The 22,340-nt window shown below is 45.6% G+C and overlaps 1 protein-coding gene across 8 annotated transcripts in view; it reads right to left on the minus strand.

The window, feature by feature from the left end:
- RERE (arginine-glutamic acid dipeptide repeats) overlaps positions 1-22,340 on the minus strand; it is a 166,211-nt gene that overhangs the window by 22,815 nt on the left and 121,056 nt on the right. For 7 of the 8 annotated variants that reach the window (XM_065037951.1, XM_065037950.1, XM_065037946.1 and 4 more), the window contains one exon: positions 20,243-20,323. The exons of the other annotated variant lie outside the window; for it this stretch is intronic. In XM_065037951.1, coding sequence (XP_064894023.1) covers positions 20,243-20,323 — 81 coding nt within the window. The remainder of the gene's footprint in view (positions 1-20,242; positions 20,324-22,340) is intronic. 8 annotated transcript variants of the gene reach the window in all.

The raw sequence follows: 22,340 nt of genomic DNA on the forward strand, positions 1-22,340 counted from the left end.
ACCCACTGTATCCTGCACTGGATCAAGTCTTTTCCCTTCACGTACGCTTTTCCATCAGCTCTGTTGACAGCCAAAATTTAGCAGCACAATGCAAGGAATAGGATTTTCTCAATGAAGGTGCCAAGCACTGATACATCACCCCTTTAACTGCACTTTCTCTTTGTACCAGCTCAATAATGACATTTCTCAGTGGCATATTGCTGGAGTTCAGGTGTGGGACAAAAACCCATTTCACCGGCTACATCACAATATAATCCATCACATTTTCACTATTTAAAGCAAAGGTATGGGTGGCAGTTCACGTGGGTGTGTATTTCAGCGAGAAGCCATAAAGCGGTTAAAACCACCGCACTCCATCCCGTAAACATTTTTCTATTTATCTGCCCTTCATTACATGCACAATCTTATTATCTCTGCACGTCCTCAAAGCGACAGCCGTCAGGGTCACCCTATAAAATATACATCGGCAATGTTACATTTAATGACTGGAGCGAGAAGGAAAATGAAAGATGGGAGGAGCGGAATACTGCAGGATGGTTTAGGGGATCATCAGTTACATCGATGCGTTTCCTGAGGTGATAATTGAATGACAGCGGCTGGGGGAAAATCCATTTTTGAGCTTGGAAAAGGACTGTTAAGGAAAAGCTGGTTTGGTACTGGCAGCACGGAATGGCTGCCAGAAAATGAAAAAGGTCCTTTCAGCCCCACCAGCTCCTCTATTTTATGGATTTTACACAGGGGCTGGAAATTGTATCGAGTACAATTCAAACCAAGCAAAAAAACTGATAGACTTCGGTAATTTCATCCCCAACTCAACTACTTTCTGTTGTGGTTTGCATGGCAACTTTAATTGATTGTAATGAAAGGCTAATTCGTGTATGTGCATGTGTGCGTAGACAGTGACATCCCAAACACAAGGACAGCAGCATTTTCTACTTCCATCGTTTCCATTGAAGCAAAGTATTAAAAATGTAATTCTACTATTCAGCAGGGAACTCAGCCCCGCGTTCCGGTCAGGTACACACGTGCTCATTTGTCTAATGCTGCACAACTGAAATTAGGCTCGCAATTATTAAACATGTTTTACTTCCTTAGAAATATTCTTATTATTGCATGATGGAAATTTTACAAACACAATCAAACTGTAATTACCATTTCCCGCGTTATAATTGTCAGCTTTGTTTGTTCCGTTCGCTGTCTAGTTCGCAGCAATAATGCAGGTTGGTATTTAACACAAACACCTTGTCACTTGGAATCAATCCCTGCGTCACTGATGTGCAGTCACACCGACCAGAACCAAAGGGATGATCCACAATACCGAACTGAAGCTCAGCAGAAGCAGAAAGGTTTGTTCTCACTGGCACGTTGTATCGAACTCTCTCGTGCTTTCCCTCAGTTAAGTTAGAATATTATTACATTACCAGGTTCCAAATCAAATGTGATTCTTGCCATATTCTGTTATTGGCGTCTGACGTTATTCTCAGTAGGAGTTTGTTCCCATGATGTCAGGTAAGGGGTATTTTCCCCTTATCCCTTTGGTGACTGTTTTAGCCTCTGTGCTCTGCGATCCTGTTTCTGAGACATATCGCAAAAACAAGGAAATAAACCACTCAACTAAATAAACCAATGGAAATTCTCACAGTTTGATCAGATTTCCCTGTTTTAACAGCAAAAGAGCAGCTAAAAGCTACACAAGCCATTTGTTTCTCGAATGTCAGACCCCGCAACTTCTTCATTGAAATACAGAAATAAGAACTGAAGGTCCGGTTGGTTCTGAGACAACGGCAGCGCCCGAGCTGTGTGCGCTGACCCGCATTCCGCACCCCACCGAACACATGGTTTTGCTTTTCCAAGCACATCTGGGATGGATCACGCAAAGCCTGGCTTGTCAAATGTCTGTATTATCTTCCCCGACACGCAGCTTCCTCCCTCTGCAGCTCACGACCTATAGGGGAGCTGTCGAGTTTTAGCAGTTTGTCATAAAAGTGATGTTAAAACCGGCAGCATTCAGGAAACGTTAAAAATTACATAAGGAGGCAAATTCCATAAAATAACTCGGACTGCTAATGAGGAAAGTGGAGATGCAATCACCTGGAAACAAAAACGTGCCATCCCTTTGTTACTGCAGCCCTTCTCAAAGTCCTCACCACTGCTTATTTCGTGATGGAAATATCAAAGCCGTGGTTCCATGCTGAAGACAGCTACGGGTTGACCTCTTAATAAAGATCTCCCATGTCCAAGTGCTGCAGAAGCCAGATGGAGGAAGCAAGCCATCCATTTACACCTGATAGGATCAGCTGAACTCTCACAAACCACCGGACTATCAAGGAAAGCTTTACCCACAGGCTGCACAGACGCGGGCTTAGGGAGGCCGGGTTTAGGGAGGCCGGGCTCCCGCCCCACTGAGTTATGGACAAAGCATCGAACTTGCAAACAGAAAAATCTCCGACATCCCCGTCGCTAAGCCTGGATTTTAAACAGATTCTTTGCTCTCAGATCTGATCCCCGAACAGCTGTTTTCCTTTTACTGCTCTCCAAGAACGTTCCTCTAAACCAGTACATTTTCTAGATGAAGTGTGGAGGGCTGAGGGGCACTCAAGTGTTTTCCTGTTTATCAGAGCAATACATGAAAGGGGAATATTGGAGCAGGACACCAAGCAGCGTCCCCACCCCCTGAAACCACAAAGGAACTGCCACGTAAGCTGCTTATCCCTCAGTTATTGTTGCTTCCCTCCAGACTCAAATTCTTTCTGACAGGAAAAAATCCTGAGCAAGCAAAATTGAACTAAAAGACAATGGTAAGAGTTGTAAAGCAGTATTAGGAAGAGCAATTCATTGTAGCTTACTATAATACCTACACGGTGAACTCAAAAATGGAAATAAAAATGCTAATTCTTTACAGTTGTGTTTGCCCTGCTGCCTGCAGCAAGCACGAACGCCAGCTGCTCCCCTGGAAGTGAATTTGATCCCCGCTTCACAATGAGGGATAAGAAAATAAAAGTGCCAGTAACGTGGGGCACAACTCAGGGCTCTGAGTCATGAGGAACTGCAAACGGTACCATGATGATTTCGGAGACGAACCGCGTCTGCTGCCTCAATCCTGTCCCTGCGCACGGCCGCACGCTCAGCAGAGTCGGGACAGGTGATGCGGCCACAACTTGATTTACCGAGTGTGTGAACTTAAACCGGCCCCGGTTCCAGGTTACACTGCCCACTGCGATGAGCCAGCGGGCTCACTTTTAACTTGCTGTCACATCCACTACAGGGATGATAATCGCTGACAGAACCACCACGTAAGCAGGAGGGAAAAGAAGTATGATGGAACAAGGGAGTTAAGCAAACAGTGTTTTTGTCAACCCAAAAATCAACTGCCAGTCAGAACCAGAGATCTCGGAGAGGAGTAAAATGCGAGCGCGTCGATTCCCGAGCTAACCTTTAACAGCGGTTTCGCACAAGTTGAGCGAATCTCGGATTCTGACCCACTGGATGACACAAAGCAGCCGCAGCACTAGAAAAGGCATCTTCAGGTATCCAGCTCTGCTCAATTACACCGAACTGCAGCTCCTGGTGCAGCGATGATGGGGGAGACAGCAGAGCCATCGCAGCGAAAGCACAAACGGTTCTAAACCTTACGAGCTTTAATATGAAGTTTAATCCGTTCATGAAAGGGATCTGGTCGCTTGTAACAACAGAACTTTGTTTTCAGCAATCCCACCCTGGCCCTGCATTCTTCTGCCACAGGAAAGAGCAGCACAGACCCAGGACAGCTGGCGAGCAAGGGCGCTGACCTATTATTGTACAGCCAGCCTGACACATTTTCCTCACAACTGTCTGACGAGCTTGTTCTAGAGCTGCCTCCCTGCTTTCCTGCAGCATTTCTCTCTACTTTTCACTTTCCCACCCAAGAAAAGCTCAATTCCCTCATGGAAATGAAGCCGGGCTTGTTTCCCTTTCCATAGGTATTAGGCTTGTCTTGGCTTTACCTGCCTCAGTTCAAGTACAGATTGAGACACTGTCTGATAATGCCATTTTTAGCCGGTCAACAACCTTCTGAAGATTAAGATAACACCTGCTTCACTGTACTGCTTTATTAGATATGCAAAACTATATAACTGATTCCTCCAAAGGATGCTTGACCGCTCCTGCCACGCCACACTTGGCCCAGCCTCACATTCTCACCCCCAACCCTCCATCGCATAGACCTGCTTCTCATTACCAGCTTAGAAACACTGAGGAGCCTCATCCCAGTTGCATCAGTAAGAGCTCAGAAATCCTTCACTATTAGTATTACAGTTTGACTACGCCAACGCGCCTTGGAAACACAAAGACGGACTGATCAGGTATTCCAAACGCACTGTTACACCGTTTATTCCCTCCCACCACGTCTAACAGTCCCAGCAGGTTGATATCTACCACCGGGCAGCGGGAGTGATCATTTCAATTAGTGGTTTGCATTCAACACAGCGTCAGAAACTAAAAGAGAACCGCTTATAATTGAGAACTTCAAAACAACAAGAAAAAAGAGGTTGTATCAATGCTTGCCGGCCTCCTTTGAGAGAAAGAGAAGCCAACTAGTGTACATTTAGACTTGCGTGCCTCTTAAAAGGATACTCCGCTTTTAACTGATCGACTGCAGCCGCAGTTTGAGATTGTTGGAATATGAATCTTGGCAAGTTTACCAGATGGTAACCTGTACACTGTGCTGTTTGCAAAGGGAACTACTCACAGCAGCGCCCTGCAGACTCCCCACCGCATCCTCTGGTTTATCCACCCGCAGCCCCAAGCTCTTCTCAATCCATTTATCTCCCATTGCATCCACCTCTGGGACTGCCCTGACCCAGTGCGGGACCTTCTACTTGGCCTTGAACTTCATGATGTTACTTCCAGGCCTCGTAAAAGCAGCGATTTAGTCCAGTCAGAGTCATGATGGATTTGATTCAGTCCCATCCAAGAGGCAAGAAAGAGAAGTTCCTCCTAAACCTACATGCTAGAAAAAGGTTGTGGGTGACATCTTTGCAGCCTCTAAATGCAGAATCCCTGTGTTTTCCATATGAAATATTCAATAACCTCAGAATGCTCTCAGCTTTATGTGCCGTCCTACATCAATTAGGAGCAAAACACAGCGGTGACAGCCACCTCGGCTCTTACAGGCATCTGCTGCTTCAAACAATTCATCACCTCAAGTTATTCAACAGCCACGTTATTACCTCCCAGCCGCCTTTCTGCTCTGCTTAACTCTTCCCTATCTGTTGGTCCAGTTTCGGAGCTGGCATGTCCTGTCCTACCCACCACAAACCCCATATCTTGCAGGCTTAGGAAAACTCAAAGGAATAAAAGCCACGGACCCCAGACGCAAGCTCTGGTTACAAACACGCTCGGTTACCCAACCAGCTGACACAACCACGGCAGAAATCTTGCAGTAACAGGGATCCGAGACATTACACAACTCCGCAAAAGAAACCCTGTGACATATGAAAGACAGACCACAAACACTCCCCTGCAGTAGCTTTAATTACCACCTGAAACAAAATGTTTATAAAGGGCACCAGCTAAGGAGGCCGCTGGAGAAGGACGAGGCAGAAATGAATTATGTCCAACATCTGCTGCCAGGCTGTGCTGGTGGAAACGGTTCCATCAACTCAGGCATCTTGTCTGGAAAATTATAAACCCTGGAGGGATGTTTGCTGTTAAAGCCTCAACCAGCCACAAAGCAGCTTTCTGACTAATGCAAGTGACACAGAATAATGCCGCTGTTATGAATATAATGTCACATTTTAACAGTTGTTCTCAAGGATTTCTATTTCACAAGGACCCACACAACAATTTCCAACTGGCATGGTATGAAAGTCCGCGTTATACAAGCTTCGATACATTCTGAAGCACACACAATGTAAAATAAAAAAGCAACATCAACCCATGGATAAAAAAATAATGGAGTAATTTCTCCATGTCAAGTGGAGCTCGCTTGGTAGGTCTGACTTTTTTGTTAAATACAGAATAATTACACAAAAAGAGCGCGTGTACTTTCACGATACTGAGCGTTTCTCCTCTGGTTGGCACTGCTGGTTACACACATCACCATTGTGCTCCACATTCCAAGGGAGTTTTCAAGACGTTGCCCCAGTCTGACCATATCTGTCCCTGCACATCATTAATCAACCCTTTCCCCCCTCCTCATGAAAGGCTGGCTTGTTTTTTTAATAGAACACCGCACTTATTTCACTAAGCAATATTTTTCCTTAAAGACATTTTTATCTTCAATAGCAACACCCCAAGTAAATATCTGAAACAAGGTGGAATTGCTTAAAAGCAAAAGATGAGACAAACACAGCATAAGACTCATGGAACACGCCGGAGAAAAGCAAACAACTGCCGTGTAACCCTGCAGTAATTGGCTCCATACTTCCAACATTAAAACCAGCCCATTCCGAGATAAAAGGCACCGGGCTGCCCCGGGAACGCTGCTGGATAATCTCCAAAGGGCTGACGTGAACCGACCTTCGGGAGCCGTCGCGAGGCCGCCGTGCCCTTTGCGCCTCAAAGCCCCAACGCGAGCCTGTGGTTTGCATCGATTTAGGGTTTGTGTGGGTGTTTGGCTGGTGGAGTTTGGTTTGGGGTTGGGTTGGGTTTGGTTTGGGGCTTTTCTTGGTTGTGTTTTTTCTTTTAGTTTGTTTGGGTTTTAAAACAAAAAACGCCAAAACCAAACTACATTCTCCTCTCGTTCTTGCTCCTTCCAATCGCCACCCAAGGAAAGGGAACCAAATAATTATGGGACTAATAAGATAATGGATCATAGCAAAGTACAGCCATGGTACTCTAGAAATGGCTTCACTTTTTCCAATAAAATCACACTGTTTCTGTACACACACGGTACTCAAGTTTTTTGGGATGATGTTGATCAGTAACGAGCCTGTTACTCAGTCATTTTGTCTGCCACACATGCTGCGTTCCTTACAATAAATTCAAATAAAAGTTTAACAAATCCAGATAAGATTGCAAGTTAAAAATCATTGTGCTCAGTTTCCAAACCCTTGATAATTCTCCCTAGAGGAAGAGTTCAAAAGACAGTCAACCAGAAAGAATAATTAACCACAAACTGCAGTACAGAAGGTCAGCAGAGCACGGTATCATTGCACCGCATGGAAAACCTACACCGTTTGACCACCAAGCTGCCTACTTTCCTACTAAATTGTCTTGTGATTCTTACCAATAGGAAAAATGGAGCCAAGACGAATGGAACTGTGCAGGGGATGACAAACAGCTTCTTCCTCAATGAGGATATTCTGCAGTTATGGATTTGTGCATATTTTTATTTACTCTGAAGGAAAATACATTTAACACCCCAAAGAATTACATCCAACAATGTAGGAAAACCCAATTTTCCTTTTTTGCCTTAGACAGAGGTACTAACGTCAGAAAAAGAACCATTATTTACTGAACAGATATACAGACTTCTAAGAACATTGGAATTTTTGAGCAGATTTAACATGTGGGACAAGACACAGCCATTTCCCCGTGTCCCACACCATTTCCCCGTGTCCCACACCATTTCCCCGTGTCCCACACCATTTCCCTTTGTCCCACACCATTTCCCCGTGTCCCACAGCCATATCCCCGTGTCCCACACCATTTCCCCGTGTCCCACACCATTTCCCCGTGTCCCACAGCCATATCCCCGTGTCCCACACCATTTCCCCATGTCCTTTGCTGGTCCCTATGTCAGAAAGGTACCTGTTCTACACCCACTGCTCTGGCAATTCGAAACAAAAACAGCCAACAACAAACCCCTAGCAAACCCACCACTGATACAAATGACTTCCTTACAGTCAACCCCAGCAAACAATTACCCTGAACAGAGCAACACCCAACAATGAAAGCTCAACTAGGCACAAATTCCATTGACTTTAGTTATTTTTTCATATTTAAACCTACGAAAACCTCCTTAACTTGCATTTCCCTGCTCAGAGGCTGTTGCCAGCCCAACCAGCACGCAGGTCTGGTCCCTGCAGAACGCAGCGGGGCGGGCTCGCCGCTCCTCGCGTCCCTCGCCCATCACACACACGCTACCGCGGAGCAGCCTCGTAATTGAAACCATTCTAATTGTCAACCACGCGAACAAAGCCGCTTCTGTGCTTCACCGGCCGCTTTTCGCTAAGCTTAAAAATGTGTGACAACGTGACGCAGACACCCAGGGGGGCCCCGAGCAGGTGTAGGGCTGCAACCCCGAGTACCGATGTGCCCAAAGCTCTTGGGGTTCCGAAGGAAGCTTCACACAACTCAGTAGTTTTTCAAAGCTAAGAGAGGAAGCACAAGCCTCCTCCAAAATGGCTTTTGACCTATTAAAGGATTTAATTAATGGGCACGCATTGTTTCTGTTCAGAAAAGATGCAGGTACCTGCAACTTCTTTTTGCGGCGTCTGTATCCCAGGGCCAGCAGATCCCGCGGGAGCAGGGAAGCGGAGCTGCCAGGCCCAGCAGCCAGCGACCAGAACATTCCTCATTACGGAGACAAGGCAAAATAATACAGAGGCAACAAAGCTTTGGCAGCATCCAACTTACTCCCCTGCAAGAACACTTGGAATGAAATAAAGTGGAAATCCCCACCATACCCTGCAGACGAAGGTGACCTTGGGAAGCGGGGGAGACGAGGAACAAAGCAGATGGATGATTTTAGGAAACTGGTGTCTATCCCGTGTCTGTCCCCTGTTCTCAACCTACACAGACTTCAACTCCAGGCATTAACCCCACTAAAGAAACTACCTCTCTTCTTATTAACCTTCCTTGTGCCAACAGAGTCTTAGGGCTACAACGAAGCTGCCAAAGCTGGAGGGTGATTAACAGAGTATTTGGGAAGTAAATTACACCACGGACTCTTCATCACCTAAAGAGAGATGATATATTCCCAGAGAAAGACTGAAGCAGGAACATCTGAAGAACACAGTGGCCCAAAGAACATCTTATTTCTAAGATAAAAAGTCCCTGCTGGTCTGGGGGAGTTTTGTTGTTTTGGGGTTTTTTCATCATTTTAACATGACCTTTCTGGAACGACAAACCAAGAGCGAACAGTCACCAGAGAGGCTGTTTATCTGGATCCATCCACATTTTCAGCTCTGAGATGACAACTCAAACAATCAACCACGATGTGAAACGCAGTTTTAGAAACTTCACGTATCTTTTCTACTGAAATCCACTTGAAAAGGTCAACGCGAAACTTCAGCAATTCAAAAGAGATGGGGAGGAGAGCTCTGTGCCCACAGTGAGCACACGAGGTCTTCTTAGAAACTCTTCTGCTCACAACGCAGGATGTTCTAAAGCAACAACAACAAAAATCCATCACATCCAATGGCCCAGAGTAAGAACAGGAGCTGGGATTGTTAAATCAATACACCTTTAACCCAGCATTGAAGGGGGAAGGCCTTTTGTCCATGTCCCTTCATCAGAGCAAGGGGAAAGTCCAGTCGTACAGCCCACAGAGTTATTCTAAATACCAGACCTAATTTAGCAGTGGAAAGGAGGACAAATGCATTTTTGCACGTATTTTTAATCACACCTGAATCTGCGAGGTATGAAATGCCTATTTCTGTAAATCATGTTATTCCAGGATCTAAACCATTATACACTGCAACTGTGCCACCCGAATACACCACAAGGAAACCTCCGTGCCACATCAGAACTGCAGGAGTCGGCCAAGCCCTGGGGAAGCACAACCACCAAAGGAACAGGGCCCAGGCAAAGAACAACTTAAAAACCCCTGTACAAAGTAGCAAATACACATTTCAGCTTATGTCACCCACCCGCTCCTACACACACAGGCCATAAATGTGTATTTTGGGCTTTTAGGAATAAGCAAATGGCAAAATCCCTCTTCCCCTTATCTTGTGCTACTAAATAGAAACAACAAATCCAAGTAATGCAATTAGAGTTGCACACTTGTCTAAATTCACTCTTAAACCTACAATGAACTTCAGGGAAGGGCAAGTAACGGAGAGACAGTAAGAGTGGCTGCAGGACCAGCGAAAGCAGAAAGGAAAGGGCTGTTTTTATAGTTTAATAGGGTTTCTTTTGTGTTTGTTTGCTGGGGAGATGGCATGATTTATTTCTCCAGCTCCCTCCACTGTAATTCAGGTAATGAAAGCTGCAGCTTTGGCAAAGATCCCGTCCTTAGGCATGGAAAAAAATAATAATAATAGAAAAACTAGAAGAACGATAATTAAGCTTACCGGAAACAAATCTAATCAACCCCGAACAGGAACAAAGGGCAAGAGAACGTGTTCGCTGTATCACATCTTCCCCGCTGGCCAAGAGCCCGGAGTTCTCATTACATGTTTCTTTCTTTCCCCCTATTTCACAACAGCATCACCAACCTGGCCCAGCACCCCCGCGTTACAAACTCTACTTGTAGGAGGTCGGCTCACGAGGCCAAAAATCCCGGCGTGTGGAAAGCGTTAAGAGTTCCACGTAGTACAGGAGGTTCTTAAAACTGCTGCTGTTCGAGTCCAAAAACCTCGGAGCTTCGCAGATCACGAGAGGTTTGTGAACCGCAGGGAGGGCAGAGTTAGCAAAATAAATCATGAGTTCCCGAGGGACGTCCTGGTGCTTTACACGAGAGGCACCGGGCACGGAATGAAACAACAGGGACAGCTGCTCAAATTGCACGAGCAAAGAGCTGCTTTATAACCCGGAATGTACTCCCTTTAAAGGCTGGGTCTGGAGGCATCGTACTAAACCATCCACTTTGTCAGGGACACTGGGAGGATGGGAAAAGGGAGCTCAACAAATATGTCTTGGGGAGGGAAATAGAAGCGTCTATCAGCACCTCTTTAATGCCACATTTCTTAGTGCTCTACGAGAGTTTGGTAGCATAAAAAGAAACAATATTCCCTGCTAGTTTTTTATATCCCAGATGACCAGAACCTGTAAGGATTTCCCAACCATCAGTACTGTCAGCATATTTGATTTTGTCATTAACCTCATCACACTTTGTCTGTTTCTTAAAACTCCGGGTTCTTAAATACAGCGATTGCTCAGGAAACCATCTCTTCCATTGACAACTCCCCTAAAGAGAAAGTTTCTAAGTTCGGGTTTACAAAGAAAAGGGGAATTGAAAACCTAAATCTTGAAAGACCTAAATCAGAAGGAAACACACCCATCAACACTCAAAGGCTTTTTAAAAAAGAAGGGATGTAAAAAGCAAAAGGCTTTCCGTGTAACTCGGTGTTTGTTGCAACACCACCTCTACATTTTTAACCAGCCTGAAGGCAACAAGTGGAGCAGCGTGTTCCATTTCTTCACTGCAGAACCGGAGCTGCTGCGGCACTAACGTGGTTCTAGCTGGGACGCCCCGCACAGGGGACCCTTCTCCTCCCAGCAAAACGCACAAACACGCAGCCCAGCCCTGCGAGACACGACGACAGCAGAACGGGAAACCACCCCCAGCCCGTCACACAGCTTCACTACCTTGGTTTTCCACACATCGGATGATAATAAGGTGCCTGAAAACACATTCTGGCAGAGAAAGGAATCCCCCACCATACACACACACAAAGGGCTACGGTTGGGATTTGCAGCCTTTCCCGCCCCACCGCACCCCCTGCAGAACCGGCCTCTTCCCTTGGGTGCTGCTGGGCTACAAGCAGATACTTACCCAAAATAACCCCATCAGCACCTGTAAGAAATCAGGAGCGCTCTTACCTCCTGAGAGTTTGCATTCTACCGTACTACTCCTACGCATTTTTCTTTCAGATACAGAACAGGGAAACTAAACAAAAGCAAACGGCGTATTTCAGCTTGTGATGTTAAATGTTTCTTAGAGTCCGGGGCTCAAGCACCCGTAATACGCACAAACTGCCTCAGTTTCCCCTTTAGACAAAAGCCACAACTCTTAACTCCCCATGCTCAGTTTATCCCACAATCTGTGTGACCCCCAAGGAGTTCTCCCTGGCAGGAATAACTAAATAAATCCAAGCACACCAGCCATCAGGCACTGCTTCATTTTTACAGCTGGTTTGAAACAAAGATGACAAAATGAGTGCATCTGTCTCCTGAAGTCGTTATTGTCTTGTTCTCGCCGTACAGTTATAGCAGCACATTACGGGATATTCAGGGCTGAATAATGTATTTGGGGGCTGAGTGTGTGCCCGAGGAACGTGTCGAGCCCGTCCTCGCGGTGCCATCTGGGGCGGGAAGCAGCGATTGAGGCCAATGATCTGTTGTATAAGAAGAAAGTTAATTTCACGCTCAGCGTGGCGGGGAAGATGCATTAAAAGTATAGAACACTCTGCCAATTGACTATTTATGTATTTTTTTCTGGTGCGATACCTTTTGCCCCTAAATGGTTTGCTCTGTTAAACCCCACACAACCTGGACAACAATTCCATCGACGTCTGTGTTGAGGAACTGAAAAGTGTTCTGTGCTGCTGAGCACCCCAGGTCGCCCCAACCCATCCACAACGTGACTCTCACCAGTCCAAGCTGGTTATATTTATTTCTTGAACTCAAAAATCCAAAGAAAACTGCCACAACACCTTTTGAAGTCGTGATTTCCCACACTGTAAATACACACATCAAATGGCACCACTTGGGACAACACTGCGATGACATCCCCAGTTATATTTGCTATCATCTAGCTGCCTCTCTTCCATTTTTTTTCCCCTTAATGGTACATTTGTAATTAACCTTCGTTATCTCTGATTAGGATAAGGAAACGATGTGGGTGCTGAGGAGGAGAAAACAGTAGCAAGACAGAATAGTTGTTACTCAAATGTCAGCAAGACACCAGTCAGGCACAAACTGCCCGTGAGCAGGAACACAGAGAGGATTATGTGCAGAATATTCCTCTATTAAGCCACTTCAAAAATCAGACGCCAGGCAGGATTATACAGATTAATCTATTCAAGGAGTTACCCAATTTTCACAACATTAGCACTGTTCTAGGACAGATGTGCCACAAACATCGCTACTGCTTATATGACTTTCATATTCTGCCTTTCTGAAAGCCGCCTACAAGTTCTGAAGCATCTTCAGTCGGTAACTGGATGGGAAACAAACACCACGAGGGGTTTGGTGCACGGCAGCCAGGGAAATGAATCCTCCCAGGATTAGAGACTCGACCATGGAAAACAACTGCACAAATCTCAAATAGACACCTATTTTCTGTATCTGAGATTCATAGGGCCTTAGGATTGATGGCTGAGTATTTGATACGATCTGACAACTGCTACCAAAGGAGGGCTGGTAATACCTTTTCTCATAAGGAAAGAAAAATACAGAATAAAAAGTATACGGCTGTTGATGAACAAAAACATTTTAACTGGAGCCACACAAACCCCTTCAGAATCCACAATAAGAAAATCAACACAACAAAATGCCTTATGAGGGTGAATTATAAAGAGAAGGTAAGGAAGCGCAGTGGCACAGGACGAGGAGTCCCAGCGTTGTTCTCTCTGGTTTTGAGGAAGACTCAGACAATATTGTGTCCATTTCCCCAATACTCTTGGCTCAGACCTCAGCTGCGCACCCCTCCCTACAAAGCAGAAACTGTCCTTTTTGGCTCCCTGACAGAAACCAAAGCAATTCCCTAATGGCCCTCTCTTGTTTGTAACAATATTTTACCCCTACCTACCTCTAGACCTTAAAAAATATATATAAGCAATTAGTTTCAATCTTGTAATGTAAACTAATCATTAAAAAACCCCACTAGAGTGCAGAGTTGATTTACTACCCGTGCTAAATGCAATTCTAGAGTCCAGTTGGCATAGTGAACGCACCTTCTGGTTTTATGCTCTTCATCTACAAAGGTTTCTTAGTAAGAAATTCAAATAAGCAGCCCAGTTTTTGAGCTGATGACACTGTAAATTACCTTTAGGAAACAGAAGGTAATACAACTGAAAATAATCTTAAGAGAAAGCTTAGAGAGATTTTAAGTAAATAAAAACACAGCACTTTAAGTGCCTTCATTCTTTAGTTTTACTTGCGTCATCTGAAATGGAGATGCAGAGATATGTGGAAGGGTATTTTGGTCTTTGGACAGTGTCACCATGGCCATTAATGGGGTGACCCCACACTAGCGGCGCTGGGCCCCGAGAGCGAATAGTCCAGGTGCAAAGGCCGTTCATGGAGCAAGGATCGAAGGGGTAAAGCGCAACTAAAGGAACACGCGGGGTATATAACGCACCAAGCCGGACCGCAGGCCAAGCCTGTCCGAAAACACCGACCAGCAGCAGCTCTGCCCACGACACCGGGTCCACCAGAGTTCAACCCCGGGGTCTCTTTAAAGACCTTTCCAAACCTCCTCTTTCATTATTATGCAATAAAGCGATGACATTTGCAATGGGTTTAACAGCGAAACTTGTTCAAAACAAGCCAAATCGCAGTGAACACACACACCGAGCGTCCCTTACAGATGATCTGGTCTTTGTAAACAGCTTTCAGCTCAGGGCCACTTACATTTCGGAATCTCTCCATCTGAGCTCAGCTCTGATGAGCTCAGCATTTCATTAAATTCCTTGGCTTAGTTATTCTGCTCCTGGTGAGAAGCATGAACTGAATTACTGTATGCTTTAAATTAAAGCCAAACGTATTAATTTAGCGCTCGCCCTCAATCAGCTAAGATAGCCACACTCAAACAAAAATAGGCAAGAAAAGAAATAAGGCAACGTGTTCCCCGCAGAAGTTTGTTATGCAAATGGATCAATGGTTTCATTTGCAGAGGAAAAGCACCAACTGATGCCTCTGCCCGTTCTCCAAAATCGACTGAGCCCGGTAGGATATCTGCTGTCTCTTTTAACAAGAACAAAACCCTCCGACTGTAATACCCGTGCGATGGGAGCGCGAGCAGCGATGAAATGGAAAGCAGCAGTGGCTGTTTGTGTTGGCAGTCGCTTCAAACCCTAATGGAAAATTTCAGCTCTGGCTGCATCGAGGCTAGAACAAGTTATTAAGGAAAAAGGCTCAGCTTTCAAGCAGAAAAGGCTTTACTGAGCTTGTCCCTCTCTGAACAGGCAGGAAATAATACGCCTTGAATATGTAACGTATTAATAGCTTATCATTAGGGGAATATACCATCAAATAAAATATATTTCCTTTGGGAAAAGCGAACGGTGATAATGCCCATGCCGCAAACTCAGCTATTGGTACAAACAACTTATACCACTCAATGCAAATATCAAAAAGCCAGTGTAGGGCTAACTAATCACTTTATACTAACAGACCAAAATATATTTGCCTAATTATCCCTCTCTTTTAATCAAAGGAAAACTGCTATTTGAACAATTATGTCGAGGGAGAATCTTTACCTTTCATTCGCTCATGAGAATTTTGCACAAATGGTCCTTAGGCTGCTTGTGGCCACGAGCAGTCCGTGGTCTGTCCTCCGAGGGACAGACACCTTGCCAGCCGCACATATGGGAACCGCAGTGACCTTTCAGCTACTACACATTTGCACTCTGCTTAAGAGCTACTCAGGAAGCCAATATTGTATATTATGTAACACAAGATTAAGCATTAATGAGGCAAGAATAAAATTGTTTATCTAAACCCCAATCTAAAATTAAACAGAAGTTGATGCTGGGAGCTCACACTGCACTCATTTTGTCTCCTAACATTAACAGAGCGCAGCTTATTTAGTCTCCGAGAGAAGTCCCAACGGCGTTTAATTTGGAGAGAAAGATTTTACTATCAGAAGAGAGACTATTTTTCCTAAAGAAGAAAGTGACGCATATTTAGTTCTTACGCACATAAATACAGCACGTTGCAGGTATTCTGATCTAGGGAAAACAGTTGATATCCATTACTTCTATTTACACTGTGTTTTGAAGCTAAATACAGAAGCACCCACCCAGAGGCGAGGCCTTTCACTGCACTGACACCTCTTGCGAAGCAGCCAAACCAAAAACATAATCACACGCCCCAAAGATACCTGTGTGCTCAATGGGGAAATTCAAACCAAAATCAGAGCGGAGTCTGCATTCCTCCACAAAGACTCACTGTCCTCTTTTGAGACTCGGCACCAAGTGAGCAGCTCTACAAAGCTCACCGAGGAGCTTCAGAAAAAGGACAAGCGGACAACAAGGCCTCGGTCAGAACGGCTGTGCCACAAACCTGCCCTGGAGAACACAGCTGGAGTCACTCGAGAACCTCAGAACACTCCCAGAGGTGTCACCCCAGCTCTAAGAACAGGGAGAAGAGGTTGAAAGTACCTGGGCCTGTTCCCATGAAGGTTTCCAAAACCTCAATTCAACGGCAGCCCACGCCATGGCTATCTAATGATATATCAGGATATTATTTTCTTAAACCTACGTACGGCTACCAAAGGGACGATCACGCACGTTGTCCTCCATTCGAGCGGCGATGGTTCTGCTGGTCAGAGAACAGATTGGACAGAAAGGAGGTTGCGGGAGCCCCAGCCAGAGGAAAATAAACCTGTTTCTTCTGGGACCATGGCCTGAAATAGTTCAGGCAAAAGGCATCTGTGCCCAAGCCAAGTTTGCACAAGAGCTGCTGAGCCACCAGGACCCAGCTCTAAATCTGAGCAAAGTGACACGGCCACTTGGCCTGGACACTATTGCTCTGCACAAGCTCACTCCACATTTCTATTCACCTTCTACATGTCCTAACACAGAGTTAATCTATTGACAAGATCACAGTAAGGCGATCCCCAGCCTTTAAGCACATTTATCCCAGGCCTAGCACAGTGCTGGCGCTTTGAAAACCCTCAAGTTCGAGTAGCTCAGTGTAATCACCTCAAGAATTTACAGCAGGAGAATTTTAAATACTTTGACAATCCCGTGTTGTGACAAAGTTTTAGCAAATTAAACCGAAACGGAAAAAAAACCCCACCAAACAAACACATTTGATCACATTTAAAGCCAACTCGGAAAACTTACTGCCAGCTGTGTTCCTTCACTACACACACATTGATATGAAAGCTATTAATGAAAACTGTTCAGCTTATCATGGGGGAGAATCAAAAGTGCTGCTAAGCATGAACCAAATGGGAGCGGGACACGTCACCGTGCCACCCAAGCACAGCTCCAGCTGGCTAAGGGAAAACTATTCCGGGGGAAAACTGAAGGAAAAGAGATACACGGGAACACAGGAGATGATGCATTTGTAACAGAGGAGAGGGTATATTTAAGACAGAGGAGATGATGTATTTAAGACAGTTTGAATGAAAACCCAAGGGAAGTTTTATTTAAGCTCATCTACGCTGAGGTGCTTTTTCCAGAGTATCGCAGGCGGACACTCGCTGATCCAGCCTTAGGACTATTGGCTCCTTGAGCCCTCTCAGCGTTGCCATTTCAGAGAACTTGCTCAGATTAGAGGTGATTTTAGTTCCTGTGGCTCTCGCTCACAAAAGCTGGAAGCAAATGCTCCAGCCATTGACACTCATGCCCACCAGGAAGACTTTTGGGACATTAACTTTGAAATAAACTGGAGGAGTGAAGACCTAAAACATACAGCTTTGATACACAGCAAACATTTTCTTATGAGAAGAAACAAAACAAAATGCTGAAAAACTACGTTAAACTAGTTAAAACACACGTTGAGAAATACAGGGTTTTCTGAAAAGATGTGGTAAGTTAACTATGGAGAGGAAAAAAAGCAACTCAAATAGGACACCTCTTGTGCAAACTCAGTACAGAACGGCCCAATTCTCACCTCTCACCGTGGCCAACACACCTTCCAATGGTATAAAAGAAACACAGTGTCATATTCACCTCTATATTCTTACTGTACGGTAGCCTCAGCTTCATTTAACATAAAACAGGCCCAGTCTCTGCAATAATTCTGTATTTCTGTTGTATTACTTATCTCCTGCTATTGCAACGCTCCCATCGCTTAAGGCGACATTAGGGAGAGTTTTCCCCCAGTGAAAGCTGCATAAATGTCTAGAAAAGGCCCATATTATACAAGCAGCATTACAATAAGGAGATTTAACTTTAAGTGGGTTTTGCTCCCCTCCCCGCAGGCTTCAGGGACTGGCGAGGGAACGCTAATAAATTACAAACGCGCGGGGTATATTGACCTGTAGCCTGGTTTCTATTTAGAGCAAGTCACTTTAAGAACGCCCCGACTCCTTTTCCAGTGGTTTGTGCAGAACTTTGAGTCGCTGCAGTGCGTTTGCACACATATAATATGTTAGAGTTTCACCTCGTGTTGGTATGGTGGCTAAACAGGAAAATAAGGCCTTTTCCTAGCGTTTCTGGAGTTGCTAGAGGGCTACTTCACCCTGCAGTACAAAAATGGCAGGCAAAGTATCTGAAATTATTCTGGTGATGAAAAAATGCAGACAAATTAATTCCACAGCCTTATAATTTACATTCATTATTCCACTTTCAGGAGGAAAAGCAAAACTGGGTAGTCAAATATCATTTACTGCAACCTTTATTCTGCATGTCTCGTGTAGCGAAACTGCTGTAAATTTTGGCTGGAAAAGATTGGGAGTGAAAAGCGAGCAGAACTAAGACCTGTGGGCAAGAAGAGGAAAGGAGATGAAACAATCTGCTGTAGGTCAGAGGTTATTTGTAGCTAAACCCAAAGCTCCAAGGCATCAACACATCACGTCCCGCTTGCTCAAACTTCATATTTAGTCCTTGCTATACTATAAATCTAGAACTAATGAAGCAGAAGTGTAACACTTGAAAAATGAGAGCTTATACAAAGTTTCACACCAATGGCAAAACTTTTACAAAAAGCCTTAGGCCTGATAGGCGGGTTCAAATGGAGAAGTCAGGTCACACAAGGGGGTCACACACCTGCCCCCCACTCCCAGTTCTGCAGTTTTCTTTCTCCTGCAAACTATTTTTCTCTATCAAAGAGACGCTTTATGTTTAAAAGCGTATTTCATAGTTGCTGCTAATTGAAACTTTAAATTAGTACTTTTGCCTCTTGGTAACTTTACTGCCAGCAGAAATAATTTCTACAGTGAATAGCAATTTGCTCTAAATATATTGCTAGGAAATATTCTAAAGAAAAGGGGAAAGGATTGCTTATGCTGACCGTGTACTGCATTTGTTCGACGTTGCATTCCTTCCAGGCTGCCATCTCTCCAGCACTGGGCCTTCACGTCTCAAAATCCAAGAGAACGCTAAAGCAAAGTCTACCTGCACTTGATTGGCAATTAAGTTTTCTCATCATACGCCATAGAACCGGTGAACACGCACACCGAGGCACTCCAGGAATCTTTTCACCACCCCCTTTCTGTTTGACTTATGCAGTGTTACTATTCACCACCAACAAAACGTTGCGATATTGCAGCGTTATCTCACAAGAGCATCTCAGAAGAGAATGGAAACATCCTACAGTCAGTGCCACGTTCTAAAATGTCTTTACAGTAACGTTCTTCCCAACTGAATATCCCAATTCCACAGACGCAAAAGTCTAAACCACCAGTGAGGCTTTAAATAAATATCTTCCGGATAACTACCACACTGCTAGCAAATAGTCTAACTCAATTTCACTGAGTTACCTCCCTTCTAAATTCAGCACAAATATGAAAACCGCTTTCCAAAACCGCCCTCCTAGCAGCTCAGTGACACCTGCAGAATAGGAACCGAAGCTTCTAGAGCAGCCGGGCAATTAGAACTAATGGCAAAGTAACTAGATTCCCAAGGCTTCCCAAAGCCTCCTTTCCTTTGAAGAACTCAACCACTCCTCCCCGTCCATCTTCCCTCTAAGCACTTGCCAGGATTTTCGATGGAATGACAGCTACGTCAGCTTTATGAAGTTCAGCACAGTAATAAGCCACGAATCAATTCAGACGCTGAAGTTACGCGCTTGCCGTCCACATATCTCAGGAACGCAAAGAGTTAAATACAACAACCGAATTGTGCAGGTCGCAGAGGCAGCGGGCACAGACCTCAGCCTTCCAGACCCTGTTAGATTTCGGTTTGTTTTAGGCTTTCTTTAATCACCCGCTGCCATTTGAGCTCAACCGGGTGACATAAATGTATTATCCCATCATAATGTCAGAATTTAAAATTAGATTCAGCCTCCATAAATACACTTCGTGCAACCTTAGCGACTCCGGCCAGCAATGACGACTATTTTATGTAACATCTTTCACACAGCAAGACCTAAAAACTGAACTACAAAAATTACAGCTGCCTTTTCTGGCTGTGGATTCCTCTGCCGTTCACCTGAAGACAATTTAGTTCAGGGTGAAAAGGAAATAGTTTCGTAAGATCAAAACACTGAAGCAGCACGAGAAAAAGCAAATTACATAAAGTCCAAATGTACTCACAGTCTCCTTATTCGGAAGCAACTCCTTTCGGATCCTGAAGAAGTTCTTGCCGTACTGCCTCAACCCCTTAATAAACCGTTTCTGCGATAAAAGATAACAAAAATAGTATGTCAGCAAAAGGAAAAAAACCTTGTTCAGCAGCACAACAGCCAAACAGCGTTCTCAGGCTCGGGACTGCCGACAGAAAACGTACATCGACACAGCAACTGCAAACAGACGGGGGAAAAAGGCTTTGAAAAGATACCGAGAAATCCAAACCACATTCCCCTTCTATGTCAAACTTCCAACATTCGAAGCTTAAAAAAAGTCAGTACCACCGTCAGTTCTTTTCCAACACGACCCCGGTATTCTGCTGCACGTCTCTTCCGAGTCTATTTTTCAACTAAGAAGCAGGAGAAGGAAAGAAAATACAAATACGCAACGCTGATTTCAGGGGAGTAAAGTGACTCTCCGGAGAAGGCGCCGCAGGGGTTAACGAGTCCTCGCCGACGCGAACCCTCCGGATTCACCCTTCCTGATTTTCGGAGCGATCCCAGCGAACGGCCCTCTCGGAGCCGCCGACCGCCGCGATCCTCCGCTCGGCGGGACGCGGCGGGAGCAGCGAGCGGGGCCGCCCGGCGGCGATGGCGGGGCCGGGGCTGCGGAGAACCGGGCGGAGCGGACGAGCCGAGCGGAGCCGAGCGGAGCGGGCGGGAGGCGGCGGCCGCCCAGCATGTGATCGCGGCGGGGCTGGGCGGGCGGCACCCGCGGGGCGCGTCGCAAAAGGCGGCCTGGATCCGCGGCCACCCCCCCGCTCGGGGCCCCAGGCCCCGGGAAAGCCCCGCGGAAGCAGCCGCCGGATTAACGCCCGCCGGTCCCCGGGGGCTCTGCAACGGGGCGGCGACTTTTTCCATCCCACCCCCCCGGCACTTGCCGTGGCTCATGTGCCGCACCCCGCGCTGCCCTGCGGGGCTCGCTGGGGCCCCCGCAGCTGCCCCTTGCGCTCATTTGTCCCCTCGGGAATACCGTCCTCCTCCTGGTCAATCTGAGCCATCTCACCACCACCAATCAGTACCGAATCAGAACACTACACACAGGGAGTGCCTCTTTTTGGAAAGGCCAGTCCTTACTGTTTTTCCTGTAATAAGCATGCAGGTATAAACACCCGCAAATAGCAAATTCTACCTGCAAAAAAAGAGAGGGATGTTAAGTATATGGGCCCCAACATTCTGGGGGAGATGAGAATCAAAATAATTCCCTCAAAAGAGACATACCTCAGGTTGGCTTAATGCATTTTGAACCACGTCTTGCAAACATCTACTTGAAAGAGGTGGGCCGATGATTAAAGGCTTCTATATTGTTTAGGGGATAAGGAATCCCACAAAAGGTAATTCGCTACTGGAACAGTGTTCTGTAAGCCTCATAAACAGCTGCCACAATGCTGAATAGGAGTGAGCAGTCTCTTTGGAACCTCATGCATATTATTTTGCAGATAGGCTCCCACAAGGATCTGTCCTTACCTAACCCTGACCCTCAAAACCAGCACGACTGCTCCGCTTCGCCAGGAACGCGCCGGGGGGCACAGAGACGAGAATTAACCACCAGTTGTATCTGCTTTGAGATTACAGTCCCTTCCAGTATATGATCCCACCTGCTCCTTTTAAACCGGCAAACAGAGCACCCTGGAGTTTAAGTTCTGTGACTGGGGTTCCTGAACAAGGAGAAGGTTCCCACTAACCAGGTACTGGCCTCCCATTCGCTGTCAGAAGCCACAGACATCTACAGAGCGAGGTACATGGATGGGATCAGAGGTACGACGATGCTTGTGCAGCATCAGTTAGCAGAGCATAGACAGGAAAACGTGACATAAAAAGCTGCAGGGGAATAAGAAGAAACCAGGGCTGGAACACTCCAACCATAGATGAAAAACACACAGGGAAATACAAGAGAGCAACGCAGTCCACTGCATAAAGTGAAGTGCCCTGATTCCCTATTCCTCATTTTGCCAAAGCCTTATGGTGTATCTCAATTCTCCAGGGACTGTTTTATTTCTTTTTTTAAGATTCCCTTTAACTATTTTACATTTGTTTTGTGTTGCGATTCAACTCTGTATTAAAAA

This window comes from Columba livia, chromosome 21, assembly GCF_036013475.1.
Source record: "Columba livia isolate bColLiv1 breed racing homer chromosome 21, bColLiv1.pat.W.v2, whole genome shotgun sequence".
Classification (NCBI taxonomy): domain Eukaryota; kingdom Metazoa; phylum Chordata; class Aves; order Columbiformes; family Columbidae; genus Columba; species Columba livia.